The sequence below is a fragment of the Ranitomeya imitator genome, chromosome 1 (assembly GCF_032444005.1).
Source record: "Ranitomeya imitator isolate aRanImi1 chromosome 1, aRanImi1.pri, whole genome shotgun sequence".
Taxonomy (NCBI): domain Eukaryota; kingdom Metazoa; phylum Chordata; class Amphibia; order Anura; family Dendrobatidae; genus Ranitomeya; species Ranitomeya imitator.
The window spans coordinates 857,619,832-857,635,356 of NC_091282.1; the positions used below are offsets into that span (position 1 = coordinate 857,619,832).

The window sequence follows — 15,525 nt, forward strand, 5'->3', positions numbered from 1 at the left end:
GATATTAACAGAAAAGAGGAAAAACATATTTCCTACTATCTAAACCTGGGATGCATCTCATAATAAGGCCACATTCACACATTCGGTATTTGTAAGGAGTTGCCAGGAGTGGGTGATAAATCCAGAAGTGGTGATGTGTTTCTATTACACTTTTACTCCTGGTTTTCGCTTACAAATACGGATTTAAAATACTGACGAAATACTCAACATGTGAACGTGGCTTGAGATGCATCCTTGAGTCTGAAAAATACAGTATTTGGGATTTTGTAAGTAACATCAGTTGCCTGCCATAAACTTGTGGCTTGCTTGCACCCACCCAGACTCACATACACGACTCTGCTCACAATTTTTTCTATATCTTTCAACTTTGCTTTTACAGTAAGCTACATAGGAATCACTGAAAAATATAATTTCTTCTTTGCTCAGGAAACTCAAGTGACACTGGGACATTAGGGTGTGTATTATAATGTTCCAATACTAGCTGAAAGAGCAAAAATAATTGGGTATGGAAACACACTCTATAAAAAAACACCTAAAAATAGGGAAGAAAATGACAGCAACCAAAGGGAGTTTGATTCAGCCTAGCTTCTCTTGCCTTTTTAACAAAAAGTGAAATTAGGTGAATTTTGTTAAGGCTCTTTTTTACAGTGCATTGCAAAGAAATTCGGATGTATATATGGCTCCCATGTTACATAAAATAAATTTCATTATTTGTGTATATTTAAAATGAATAGATTAGACTGCTGTGCGATCATTCCGCACAGAGAAGAAAAGGTATCTGGGACATACGCTGTCACAATGGAGCAAAAACATCTCCGTTTTGGTATATCAGGACCCTATGGGTACATTTGAATATATATGAATATATATATATATATATATATATATATATATATATATGTATCTATCTATCTCAAACAGGTTGGGGTAGCCCAATGCTGTGGATGCAATTTCTTACCAGTATAGGTAGACATTAAAATGTTTGTCAGCACCGATAAGATCATTTACACAGACAAAGCAGTCACCTTCAGTACATAGCCACTTTAATAAACATGAAGGCCAGTTATAGCCAAACTCACCTTATCCCCATCAGTGGTCCGGACGCTCAATGCATTAGGTACCAGTAAAGCTGTATTGGCTTTTTTAACAATAATCACCGAACTGACAGGAATCAAGACCTGTACATGAAATAAATACGAGCTGGTTAATAAAAGGAAAATGCCACGGGCTTCATACAGTAGCATCTTTGCTCAGTTATGGAACCCTTCAAGACGTATGTAAACCAAGGCATAAATCACATGAATGTCAGAGCTCCTGGAGACAAACACTGCTGTTTAAAAGGCAAGTTATTTCTGAAATATAATGCACCTGATCAAAGCACATTGGTAAAAATTATAAAATGCAACACTAAAAACATGTTGCGAATTAAAGCGGCGGGTGGTGGAGGAGCATGTGACCAGACCAGCCTGTGAGCTTCCCACGTGAAGTGTTTTATAACTGGAGACGGCTGATGGACACTGGTCACATGCTCCTCCAACGGCAGCCAATATATGGATAGAAGCTTCGGAAATCTGAACCTCTCAGAGGGATTCATTATTCTATACATAATAAATTAAAGAGTACCCATCACCACTTGGAGGCTTCCCTATTTATTTAAAGGGAACCTGACAGCGGATACATGCTTCTCGATCCACAGGCAGCATGCATCAGACACTGGCTGCACGATTTAATGAAAATATATCTAAATCAGAAATGCTGCGGAGGAGACTGAGCCACAAAGGAGACTATATGGTTAGGTGGATCTCCAGCGGCTTCTCCTCACCCGTTCCCCTTAATCCCTCAGTGCATGTATGGGGAGATACCAGTCATTCCAGGGCAGCAGGCTGAGAAAAGCCTCTAGGAACCCATCTGTCCAACTAGTCTCCTGTGCAGATCGGTCCTGAAATCGTGCAGCCAGCATCTGATACACTATGTTGCCCGTAGATTGGGCAGCATGTGTCAACAGTCAGATGCCCTTTAAAAAAAGGAGTGGGAATCCTCAAACTGGTGAAGTTTCTAAATAACACTAGAAGTTGATTTTTGCAGCCACCTTTGCTAAAAAAGTTATTTAGAAAATGATCCATTCTGAGGCTGTCTACTCTTTCCTTAATTAAAAGGGCATACCCTGACTGGTGATAGGTACTGTTTCATTAATGCATAAGCAACATGAAAGTAAAAATGAAATCAGTAACACAGAAGACTAGAACAGTGCTCACAATGTAATGAAAAGTGCACCAATCTCTCTGACCCCCTACATTACTGCTGGCTGGAAAACACAGGCTGTTCTGTCAGAAGTACCATGATGAAGGAAAGCAGTATGACGGGTTTTGCAGAAAGGCAGATCCTATGCTAAGCTGTCAGGAAATACATGTTTGAGGCAACACAGTTGGCAAGGCAAGTATGATGCATATACAAGGCATAGGAAAGAAAGCTTTTGAGTCCTATGTTGTGGTTTTGTGCTATACTGTACACCTATATTGCTTGACACTGGTACTGTCGAAGGTGTTGCCTAATAAGGATTACCGCTCCCTTCAACCCGAACAATTCTTTGAACCCCCTTCCACCCTTAATAAAGACAAGACCAATATTTCTTTGGAATAATGTTGGCCACAGCAGCCTTTTTATTTAACATATAACAATTAATACAATGAATGTAAATACATTAACCTTTCAGCTAGAAGGAGTCCTTGGAGCCCATAAGAATCTGGTGATTAACGACCCACCACGTGAACGTAACATAAACACCAAATTTTACTCCCAGCCGTTCTAACCCTGGCTCGGGAGCACCAAAACCCCCAAGAGGGTTCACTGTTCACGGAAATATTCCAGGAGATCCGACCACCCCTGACGGAACTCCCCACCACCATTCACTAGATCCGAAATATGTTAAACTCCAAAAAAAACAGAGGACCATATGCCAATGGATCCCCGAACCAATTTTCACCAACTCCAAGGAGTCCCCCCAGCCGCCCCGGCTGCAATGACCCTAAAAGCACAAGCCCAATCACTTCAACAACCATAAATCATCATTCTCCCCAACAAAATAAACAAAAAGGGTGGGAGGGCGGGACAACTTGGGCCAGTGAGCGGGAACTGAGCCAGCACCGCCCCCAATCACCCCTTTATCCCCACTCTCAGCCCCCACCCCTTTACCCATTAGCCTAGTCCCCCCACCCCTCCAAACCATTGTCATGTAGGCCTTCGCTGACGCCGTGGGGGAGAGGGGACGGCTTGCTCCGGCCTTTCCTATATTGTGTGAATTATTTGCCACTGCCATGTGTATAGTTGTCCTAAAGTATGTAGTCCCATAGCTTCCAGTACCGCCTGTTTGCAGATGTCACTAATATACTTATCTGGCACAGAAGTCACCTGCCCAGAAAGTCTAGGAGCCATATCCTTCTTTTCACATAACTCTTCCTAAAGCTCAATGAGCACAGAGGCGGACTTGTCAACTTTCCTCCATCGCAGGATATCACACTTCCTCTGTGTCACAAGTTTACTGCCTCGGTGCAACTCTTGACTCTGTCTTGTCCTTCAAACCACACACCCAAGCACTTACCACCTCATGCCGCCTCCAATATTTCCATAATTCATAATTTCCTCAACCCTGATTCAACTAGAATGCTAGTACATGCCCTCATTATCTCCTGTCTAGATTATTGAAATATGCTCCTCTGTGGCCTCCCAACTAGCACTCTGACCCCTATCTAGTCCGTCCTTAACTCTGCTACTCAATTAATCCATACCTCTCCAGAGTAATCTCCTGAAACTTTCCTACACGTAATCTCCAATCCTTACAAGACCTCCTTCCCTCGCATGTTGCTCTCAAGATTTTTTGCGAGCATTCCGCATCCACTGGAATTTCAGTGCCTCAACACTTCTAATTGATGTAACCTGAAAAACTTATCTTCAGGAAAGACTATAGCCTACAACGTCCCCACTGCCAGATCACTACCACTGGAGCTGCTCCGTCCCCCGGCCAACTGTCTCCTTTCCCATTATCGTGTAGACTGTAAGCCCTTTAGAGTCCTTTCCCCTTTGTACCAGTCTGTTGCTGTGAGATAAAGTATATAGTTATACTCTGGATAAACGTAGCACAACAGAAACTTCTTTATTGCAACAAATGCTGAATTTGCACACTGCAACTCATTAACAAAAGGGTTGTGCAATAACTGTTAGTCATGCTTCCGACATTAGCAGTGTAAAACATTGTACCAGGCATCGGAACATTAGGATCTTTAGCTGTAGAAATTTCTGCAACAAACATGCCACTTGTGAACAAACCCTTAGAGGGGTAGGAAGAAAATTAGGATAGGCTTTTTAAGGGCTCTTTCGGCTCCTCCTTTTTCTAAGTAAATATATTTCTATAGGTGCTATTGACATGAAATTCTCACTAGATGTAGGTAACAACCCATCCAATTCACACAGGGAAAGAAATTAAAACATAGATGTCCATAACTTTTGAACACATTTACTGAAATTTAGTTAATACTTTGTACAAATGCCTTTGCTGGTACTTCAAGACGCCTCCTGTATGGAGAAACTAGTCGCATGAATTGCTCAAGGGTGATTTTGACCCATTCACATAAACACTCTTCAAGTCCTGAAATTTCCATGGGTTCCTTCTATAAACTCTGAGCTTTAGTTCCTACCATAAATTTTCAATAGGATTCAGGTCTGGTGATTTGCTGGGCCATTCTAGCAGCTTTATTTTCTCTTTCTCTGAAATCAACTGAGAGTTTCCTTGGCTGCGTGTTTGGGAACACTGTCTCTCTGAAATGTCCACCCTTGTTTCATCTTCATCACCCTGGTAGATGGCAGCAGGGGTATATAGGGTATCTAGATAGAGGTAGCACCTCTGGTGGAAGGCTTGCCGTGTCCTTTTTGGACCGCTCTTCCATCTTTGGTCCTTATCTTATGCACAACTCTCACCTGTACCTCGAAGTAGCTGCTAGCATGCGGCAGCGGGTACACCCTGGAACACCGCCTCGGCAGGCGGGCCAAACCATGTGAGGGTAGCTGTTGGGTTTCTTTGAGACCTACGGTGATTTTCAAGGGTTTGCCTACCCTTGCATGTGAAGACTGGATATGGCAGACTTTGTGGAAGAAACCTAGATTCAATGGTCAGACAAGCGATTCTCAGCACAGCGTTGTGGAGCGCTGAGAGGGCGCAGCGAGGCACATATAAGACTCTGCTGGCCATCCACTGCACCCTGACCTATCTCCAGTTGTCTCGCCTAGTTCTTGCCACTGGGGCTTGATAGGTACGGGTGAGAGAGTGAGGTTGATGACTGAGCAACTCTTCCTCACTTTAATCCAAGTCAAGCGCAAGTCATGACTTCAACCACTGCATATCTAAAGTCCTGTGGCGATGGGAGAGTGGCAAAGCAGAAGGTGTGGAGTCACTGGAAGCTGTAGTCACGAACCTGTACGCTGGCGGCCCAGGCCATATGGTCGCTCAGCACTGGACCGAAGCAGCAGTGGAGTTCGGCAGCCTCCTGGGTGTCTGAGCAGTCCTGTTCAGGATCACTCTGCTCACCTCAATCGAGGACGGGGCTAGAAAAGGTGCCTCAAGCATAGTCTGCTTCATTTCACCTGGCCAGCCTATAGCAGCTGGCGGGTTTCCCATACAGCAGTCGACACACAATAAAGGAAATGATGGTACTCAACCTTGGCACATGGAATGTGAGAACTCTGCTGGATAATACTAAGGCAGACAGACCAGAGAGAAGAATGGCATTGGTAGCTAGGGAGCTAGCTTGTTACAACGTTGATATAGCAGCTCTCAGCGAAACACGCTGACAAGGGTCAATTGACAGAGCATAGTGGTGGATATACGTTCTTCTGGAGTGGTCGAGGCAGCACTGAAAAACGAGAAGCACGCATGGGATTTGCTATTAAAACTCATTTTGCTCATAAACTTACCAGGCTTCCGGAGGGCATCAATGACCGTCTGATGACATTTCAGCTCCCACTTACAAACAAGAAAAACGCGACTCTGATCAGTGCCTATGCTCCCACGATGACTAATCCAGATGACATTAAAGATAAGTTCTACGATGAACTTGACACTTATTTCAGCAATCACACAGGCAGACAAGCTCATTATACTTGGAGACTTTAATGCCAGAGTGGAAACAGACCATCAATACTGGGAAGGGGTCATTGGGAGACACGGCACTGGCAAGTGTAACAGTAATGGCCTGCTGCTCCTCAAGATGTGTGCCACACATAACTTTGTCATCACCAACACCCTATTCCGCTTACCCACACGCAAGAAGACCTCATGGATGCACCCACGCTCGAGGCATTGGCATCTCATTGATTACATCATTGCCAGTAAAAGGGATGAGATGGACTTTAGAGTGACGAGGGCCATGTGCGGTGCAGACTGCTGAACTGACCATCGCCTCATTGTGTCTAAGTGCAGGCTCCGCATCCTGCCTGCAAGGAGACCCCAAGGGCTCCCAAGAAAACGACAAAGAGGCTGAAAGTCTATAAGCTGCAAAATAAAAGAATTACAAGGGAATTTGCCAATAACCTTGATACCAGACTGATAAATATTCTGCAGGCAGAGGAGACCGGCGTTGAGGAAGAGTGGACAATTCTGAGAGATGCTGTTTATAATACTGCTCTGGAGCATCTCTGATCAGCAGCCAGAAATAATCAAGACTGGTTCGATGAAAACGAAGAAATAAAGACACTCCTAGAAGAGAAACATCAGCGATACAAGGTGTATCAATATGACGCCACGTCATTAGTTAAGAAAGATGCCTTTACTAACATAAAAAGAAAGGTACAGATCAAGCTACTCGAAATGCAGGATAACTGGTTTAGCAAGAAGGCTGATGAAATTCAGGGCTATGCAGATACCCATGACTAGAAAAGCTTCTACGATGCGCTCAAAGATGTATATGGACCCCAGTCATCAAGCTCTTCATCTCTGCTTAACGCAGATGGAACTAAGCTGCTGACAGAAAAGAAACAAATTCTGGAACGGTGGGCTGAGCACTTCAATAATATTCTTAATCGCCCTGCCAATATCAATGATGAGGCTATTGCTCGCCTGCCCCAGGTAGAAATCAACAAGGACCTTGATGTTCTTCCAAGTGGAGATGAAGTCAGGAAAGCAGTAAAAGGAACAGGTTTCGCAACAGATGAAAGATGCCAGCATAATTCACATATACAAGAGGAAAGGTAATCGCCAATCTTGTGACAACCATCAAGGCATCTCCCTTCTGTCCACTGCAGGAAAGATATTGGCTCGTCTCTTGCTCAACCGCCTTTTACATCACCTTGAGAAAGGACTATTACCCGAAAGCCAGTGTAGTTTCCGTGCTAAACGTGGAACAGTAGATATCGTCTTTACAGCACGTCAACTTCAGGAAAAGTGCCAGGAGCAATACCGTGACCTTTATGTAACTTTTGTTGATTTGACCAAGGCTTTCAACACAGTCAGTAGAGACGGCCTGTGGAGAATCATGGCAAAATTCAGCGGCCCGAGCAAGTTCATCTCAATCGTCCGGCAGTTCCATGATGGCATGATGGTGAAGGTTCTGAACGAATCTGGGGCGTTCCCAGTAACAAAAGGCTTAAAACAAGGCTGTGTGCTTGCTCCAACCCTGTTTAGTATGCTGTTCTCTGTAATGTTAAGTGATGCCTATAACAACTGTGAAGATGGAATCCAGGTTAGGTACAGGACTGATGGCAAGCTATTCAACCCAAAACGCCTGAAGGCGGTTGTGAAAGTGCATGAGACGGTTATCCGTGAATTATTATTTGCTGATGACTGTGCACTTAACGCTAGCAAGGAACAGCAGATGCAGCATGAAATGGACTGTTTTTCGCAAGCTTGCAACAGTTTTGGTCTCGAGATCAACATTAGAAAAACCAAAGTCATGTATCAACCTGTTCCAGGAAAACTATACAAGGAGCCACGTATCACGGTGAAGGAGCAAAACCTCAAAGCAGTCGATAACTTCACCTACTTAGGCAGCACACTTTCCCGTGAAGTAACCATAGACGCTGAGGTTAATAACAGAATTGCCAAAGCCAGTGCCGCCTTCGGGAGACTGCGTAAGAACGTCTGGGAACGAAGGGGACTCAGTCTTACCACCAAGCTGAAGGTCTATTGCGCGGTGGTCCTCACCACACTTCTCTATGCTAGCGAGACCTGGACAGTCTGCAACCGGCATGCTAAACAGCTTAATCATTTTCACATGAGTTGCCTCCACAGACTCCTCCACATCAGGTGGCAAGACAATGTCCCGGACACGGCAATTCTGGAACAAACTGGGCTCTGCAGCGTTTACACTCTCAGTCTGCAAGCCTGGCTGTGACGTCAGACGGCCAGAGCACACTGCGCCTACCCCACACAGTAGTACACAGCGCAGGCGCCGGATTTCAAGCGAAAACAACGTGGAGGGGGCGGTGCCCGGAGCCCCTGAATATTTGAGTGACATGCACCAAAAACTAAAAGAGCCACCTTGTTAGAATGCAGCATTACTGCTGCACAAGGTGGCTCTTTTAGTATATAACGGCTGGAGGGGGTGACAGTGGCTCTTTAAGGTGTCTCAAAAACCTGGAAGTCAACACCAATAAATGGGAAGAGCTTGCCCTGGATCGTCCAGGTTGGCGGGGCAGGATCACCTCAGGAGCACGTGCAGCTGAAGATAGGAAAATCTTTGACGCAAAAAGAAAGCGCGCTGTCTGCAATGCACAAATAGAATCTGGTGTACTGACCACATCTGCTTCCTTATGTCAAGTATGTGGACGAACCTTCAGGGCCTGGATTGGACTCAGCCACCTCCGGACCCATAACTACGAATTCTCTTCTAACCCTGAAGTCATGGTCATCTTCGACTACGAAGGACGAACACCAGATGGCAGCAGATTTTTTTTATCAAGAATGTCTAGGTACATTTCAATCTTCCTTCAATTAGATGAAGTTTGCCAGTGCTGTATGCTGAAAAACAGCCCCATACCATGATGTTCCCACCTCCAAACTTCACTGTTGGTATGGTGTTTTGGGGTGATATCAGTGCCTTTTGGCCTCCAAACATAGTGTAAATTATGACATGTCAAGAGTAAAATTTCTGTCTCATCGGACAAGACTATATTCTCCCAGTATTTCACAGGCTTGTCTTAATGTTGTTGATAAACTTTAAATGCGGTTGAACATACTTTTTGTTCAGCAATGGAATAGAGTCTTGCATGGTGAGAGTGCATGCCGGCCATGGAGGTTGAGTACATTACTGTTTGCTTTTAAAGGGAACCTGTCACCCCCAAAATCGAAGGTGAGCTAAGCCTACCAGCATCAGGGGCTTATCTACAGCATTCTGGAATGCTGTAGATAAGCCCCCGATGTATCCTAAAAGATAAGAAAAAGAGGTTAGATTATACTCACCCAGGGGCGGTCCCGGTCCGGTCCGATGGGTGTCGCGGTCCGGTCCCTCCCATCTTCATCAGATGACGTCCTCTTCTGGTCTTCACGCTGCCCTGTTGAGGGCAGAGCAAAGTACTGCAGTGCGCAGGCGCTGGGCCTCTCTGACCTTTCCGGGCGCCTGCTCACTGCAGTACTTTGCTCTGCCCTCAACAGGGCTAAGAATGGCTTTCTAATTACTGATAGATTTAAGCTGATGTCATGACCTTGCATGACTTTTTCCACCTCTCTTTCTTTACCTGTTCAATACTTTTTCCCTTTTTTTTTGTTAGTTCTCATTATTACCCGCAATTTAAAGGGAACCAATATTAGATACGGCCACCACCTTTCAAGTGAATATAATAAAAGTTATTTTTCTTCTCTTACAGGTCGGGTTGGGGCAGATATACAGCATTATAGAATGCTGTATATCAACCCTGAAAGGTGGTGGCTGTATTTCATACTGGCCAAACCTGGTAACAGGTTCGCTTTAAAGGGACACTCACCTGAATTTGGAGGGAACAATCTTCAGCCATGGAGGCGGGGTTTTGGGGTTTTTGATTCACCCTTTCCTTACCCGCTGGCTGCATGCTGGCTGCAATATTGGATTGAAGTTCATTCTCTGTCCTCCATAGTACACGCCTGCACAAGGCAAGATTGCACCTTGTGCAGGCGTGTACTACGGAGGACAGAGAATGAACTTTAATCCAATATTGCAGCCAGCATGCAGCCAGCGGGTAAGGAAAGGGTGAATCAAAAACCCCAAAACCCCGCCTCCATGGCTGAAGATTGTTCCCTCCAAATTCAGGTGACAGTGTCCCTTTAAGTTATGGATATCCATGGTTTGATTTCTTGGCATGTGTGAATAGGATGGGTTGTGAATTGAGAATTTCATGTCAATAGCACCTTTACAAATGTATTCACTTAGAAAATTTGTGACATGTTCAATACTTTCCCACTGTTTGTATTTTTTCACCACCTATAAATTATATTGCATTACTTTAACCCCTTTATGACTGGGCGATTTTAAGTTTTTTGACCACTCTTTCCTCCTTCTTCCGTTGACATATGAGGGCTTGCTTTTTTTATGTGACAAGTTATAGTTTTGAATGACCCCATTTCGTTTTATTATACAGTGTCCTGGGAAAAAAATCCCACAATTCCACCATTGTTTTTGGGGTACTGCTTTTACAGGTGTTATTGTAGGGTACAAAAATAAATAAATATTTTTTATAAGTATTGTAATTAAGTAGTGAAAAAAAAATAAAAATGTGTGTTGGCATATTTATGAGATTGAGGTTTTTATTGTCTTTTATTGTCTAGACGAAGTGCAGCGATTGAAAATGCAATTCTGGAGTTTTAATATTTTTTTTCCTCTTTACTGCGTATACCGTATGGGATAAATAATTTTATGTTTTGAAAGAGCAAACTTTTACAGATGTGGTGATACCAAATATCATTTTGTTTTTCATTTCTTTATTTTTAATGGAGATTAATGAGCATAATTAAAATTTTTATACGTTAACTCCTTTTGGGGTCTTGAACATTGATCGCTCATACTATATAATGCAGTGCTACATTATTGCAGTATGCAATTAACATCATGTCATGGTCTCATTGGCACAGTCTTCACAGATGTACCAATATGGCAACTAAGAGGGCCTTCAGCTTGCCCTGGCTGCTATGCGCAACCCGTGAAAGTAAGTAACTTGGATATTATCAGATAAATCTTCAGTGAAGATAGATTGTTACATTACTAAGATGAGATTTTATCTGTAGCAGCTTCCATCTCCTATGTAGAGTGGAGAGTAGAGGAGTGAAAAGCTAGAGGCATAGTTCCTCCCTTCTCCCATCTACATAGAATCTTATCAGTAGCAGACATCTCCTATCTCAGTAATGTAAAAAAAATCTGTCCTCACCGGTTACAGATTTTACCTGTGAATTGACAATTTTGAAAATAAAGCCACTGTCTTGTCATATTGAAGAGCAGAAGCCAATGGGAGCACAGAACAGCGCAAGAATGATTTTGGTATTTAAGAGGTTAACAGCAGTGATCAGAACTTTTCTCCGATCGCTGCTGTTAGAGGCGGATGCCAAGTATATAACACAGCAAACATCTGTATACTGCGGGCTCAGCTCCTGGAGTTAAACCTAAAACTAGACACAAAATAAAAAACACACTGGAAGCATTCTAATTAGAGATGAGGGAATAGTTTAGGATACCTACTTATCCGAAGAGCTGCAGCGCTTACCGAATAACTGCAGAGGGAACCTGGATACCTGGAGCGCTCCCGATAATCAGCTGATCGGCTCCGCAGCTGCATGTGTCGCGGCTGTGTGACTGTCACAATACATGCATGGAGAGCCTGTTTGTTGTGCTCTCTGATCAGCTGATTATTGGGAGCGCTCCAGGTATCCGGGTTCCCAAGGCAGCTATTCGGTAAGCGCTATAGCTATTCAGATAAGGAGTTATCTGAAGCCATTTGCTTATCCCCAATTCTAATACATTCATCTGTTCAAATGATCTCTGCTATATAGAAACCCACCTTGATTTCTTTGCGAAGCATTAGACAAAAAAATCCTAAATGGCTGCGGGAGATATAAAGCCGTCCTTGGTACAACACCTCTCTTTGGAGGGCACAAGTAAAACCTGAGAATGTACAGTAAGGAACTTATGTTACTGAAACTTAAAGGGAAAAGTTAAACTAACTCATTGAAGTCTGTCATCAAGAAATGCCAATGATTTCTCCCATCAAAGGGCTTTAAATGGAACCAGTTATGTTGAAAATGGTATCTGCTCTGCAAGCAGGATGTTAGAGAGCCAGGGGATCAGATTGATACACATTTGTGTTGGGAAAGTTTCAGTAAAACTTTTATTTTATTCCGTGAAATCCCAGGTGACAGTGTTCCTTGTCAGATGTCATGCAGGGATAACTGCTGGACTCAAGGATTTCAATTAATAAAATGCAAGTTATACTGAATTTTTCTAACAAACCTATCATTCTGCTCCGCTTCTCTGTACCATGCTATCTACAGATCGAACAGAATGTAGAATGTGCCAGATCCCCTTTAAATATGGCTAGATGCCTTTCTGTCAGACCTTCATGGGAATGCACTGTTAAAGGGAATCTGTCACCAGGTTATTGATACATAGTTTGAGAGCAGCATAATGTAGGTGCAGAGACCTTGATTCCAGCGGTGTCACTTACTGGTCTACTTGGTGCAGTTTCATAAAATCACTGTTTTCTCTGCTGCAGATCTACCAGATCTCTGAATGCTGAACCCTGTATAACAACGTCCCCATACCACTGATTGGCAGCTTTCTGCGTACACTGTGCATAGGCAGAAAAGTGCTAATCAGTCGTGGGGGTGGGGTTACATAGAGGAGGATAATTACATGGCTCAAGGCAACTAGTCCTCTAGTGCAGGGGTCCCCAACTCCAGTCCTCAAGGCCCACCAACATGTCATGTTTTCAGGATTTCCTTAGTCTTGCCCAGGTAATAATTGCATCACCTGTGCAATGCAAAGGAAATCCTGAAAACATGACCTGTTGGTGGGCCTTGAGGACTGGAGTTGGGGACCCCTGCTCTAGTGATAATCTCCTGCTGATAAACATTGATTTTATTGACACTAGAACAAGCAGCTCAGTAAGTGATACATTGCTGGAATCAGGGTCTCTGCCCCGACATTCAAACCCCTTTTCATAGCACCGATTTTTCTTATTAAAATACAGCACAGCAATTCAATATGCTATGCACATTGCCATTTTAATGCCAGTGTCAGAACTTCAGTCAAAATAATATCTGAGCAGATAGTTAAAGGGGATTTCCCACAAACAAAGTTAAATTTATTCATTAGATCCTGTAATAATAATAATTTCCACAATTGGATGTGTTTAAATAAAATGCTCCTGTGCTGAGATAATCTTATAAATGTTCCCCTGCTATGTACTGTGCAATGGCTGTGTGTGACCGTACAGGAACATGTTCTGATCATATCACACCTCCTGGGCTGGGGAGGAAGCAAAAAGAGTATGCCGACAGTAGGAAAACTCCTTTAACCCCTTAACGACCGGCGATACGCCTTTTAAAAGTGGTCATTAAGGGGCCTTGTTTTTTAGCTCCACTTTTTAACGACGCTGAGAATTAAGGTTATAGCGCCCCAGCATCGCAAAATCTCCGGGGGTAGCCGAGACCCTGGAGAACATGATTTGGGTTGGTTTTCACCATCTAAAGTCTTGTGATGTCCGTTATTCGAATAATGGCGATCGCAAAAAAAAAAAAAAGTCTGATTTTCAATTAATTTCTCTCCTTTCTGATTTGATCTAGCATACCAGAGGACAGCCATCCCCAGATCCTCCGACTTCGTCCCCTGGTCCTCCGTGTCATCTTCCCGGAAGAAAATGGTGGGCGCATGTGCAGTGCGCCCGCCGAGATCTGCCGGCCGGTACCTGGCAACAATACGAGATTTTTCCTATTGGTTCATTTTGATCACTGTGATAGACCCCATCACAGTGATCAAAACAAAAAAAATCCCCCTTTGTCACCCCCTTAATTAGGTAAAAATGATTAAAAAAAATATATATATTTTTTTTCTTTCTTTGCAGTTAGGGTTAGCGTTAGAGCTAAGGTTAGGGTTGGGGTTAGAGCTGGGGTTAGGCTTGTGCTAGGGTTAGGCTTGTGCTAGGGTTAGGCTTGTGCTAGGGTAAAGGTACCGTCACACTAGACGATATCGCTAGCGATCCGTGACGTTGCAGCGTCCTGGCTAGCGATATCGTCCAGTGTGACAGGCAGCAGCGATCAGGCCCCTGCTGTGATGTCGCTGGTCGGGGAAGAAAGTCCAGAACTTTGTTTCGTCGCTGGATCTCCCGCTGACATCGCTGAATCGGCGTGTGTGACGCCGATTCAGCGATGTCTTCGCTGGTAACCAGGGTAAACATCGGGTTACTAAGCGCAGGGCCGCGCTTAGTAACCCGATGTTTACCCTGGTTACCATCGTTAAAGTAAAAAAAAAACAACCACTACATACTTACCTACCGCTGTCTGTCCCCGGCGCTGTGCTTCTCTGCTCTGGCTGTGAGCACAGCGGCCGGAAAGCAGAGCGGTGACGTCACCGCTCTGCTTTCCGGCTGCCCGACGCTCACAGCCAGAGCAGAGAAGCAGAGTGCCGGGGACAGACAGCGGAAGGTAAGTATGTAGTGGTTGTTTTTTTTACTTTAACGATGGTAACCAGGGTAAACATCGGGTTACTAAGCGCGGCCCTGCGCTTAGTAACCCGATGTTTACCCTGGTTACCGGGGACCTCGGGATCGTTGGTCGCTGGAGAGCTGTCTGTGGGTCATGGTTGTGGTTATGGTTAGGGTTTGTGATTAGGGTTAGAGGTGTGTTGGACTTAGTAATGTGCTAGGGTTGTAGTTAGAATTGGGGGGTTTCCACTGTTTAGTTACATCAGGGAGTCTCCAAACGCGACATGTCGCCAACCTTTGATTTCAGCCAATTTTGCGTTCAAAAAGTCAAACTGTGCCTCCTCCCTTCTGAGCCCTGCCATGTGCCCAACAGTGGCTTTCCCCCACATATGGGGTATCAGCGTATTTAGGAGAAATTGCATAATAAATTTTGAGGTCCATTTTCTCCTGAAACCTTTGTGAAAATAAAAAAGTTTGGGTCCAAAGAATATTTTTTGTTAAAAAGTAAAATGTTAATATTTTCCTTCCACATTGCTTTAGTTCTCCAGAAGCACCTGAAGAGTTAATAAACTTCTTGAGTGTGCTTTTGCGCACCTTGATGGGTGCAGTTTTTGACTGGTTTCACTTTTGGGTATTTTCTGTCATATTAACCCCCCCAAACCCACTTCAAATGTGAACCCTTATAACTTCCTAACAAAAAAAATTGTGTTTCCAAAACTGTGCTGATGTAAAGTTGACTTGTGGGAAATGTTATTTATTAACTATTTTGTGTGACACTACTCTCTGATTTAAGGGCACACAACTTAAAAGTTTGAAAATTGCTAAATTTTCAATATTTTAGCCTAATTTCCATTTTTTTCATAAATAAACGCAAGTCAT

The 15,525-nt window shown here is 43.8% G+C and overlaps 1 protein-coding gene across 2 annotated transcripts in view; it reads right to left on the bottom strand.

The window, feature by feature from the left end:
- LOC138651626 (GRAM domain-containing protein 2B-like) overlaps positions 1–15,525 on the bottom strand; it is a 111,287-nt gene that overhangs the window by 36,659 nt on the left and 59,103 nt on the right. For both annotated transcript variants that reach the window (XM_069741956.1, XM_069741965.1), the window contains exons 5-6: positions 12,007–12,110; positions 1,080–1,178 (exon numbers count right to left, since the gene is read on the bottom strand). In XM_069741956.1, the coding sequence (XP_069598057.1) occupies positions 1,080–1,178; positions 12,007–12,110 (203 nt within the window). The remainder of the gene's footprint in view (positions 1–1,079; positions 1,179–12,006; positions 12,111–15,525) is intronic.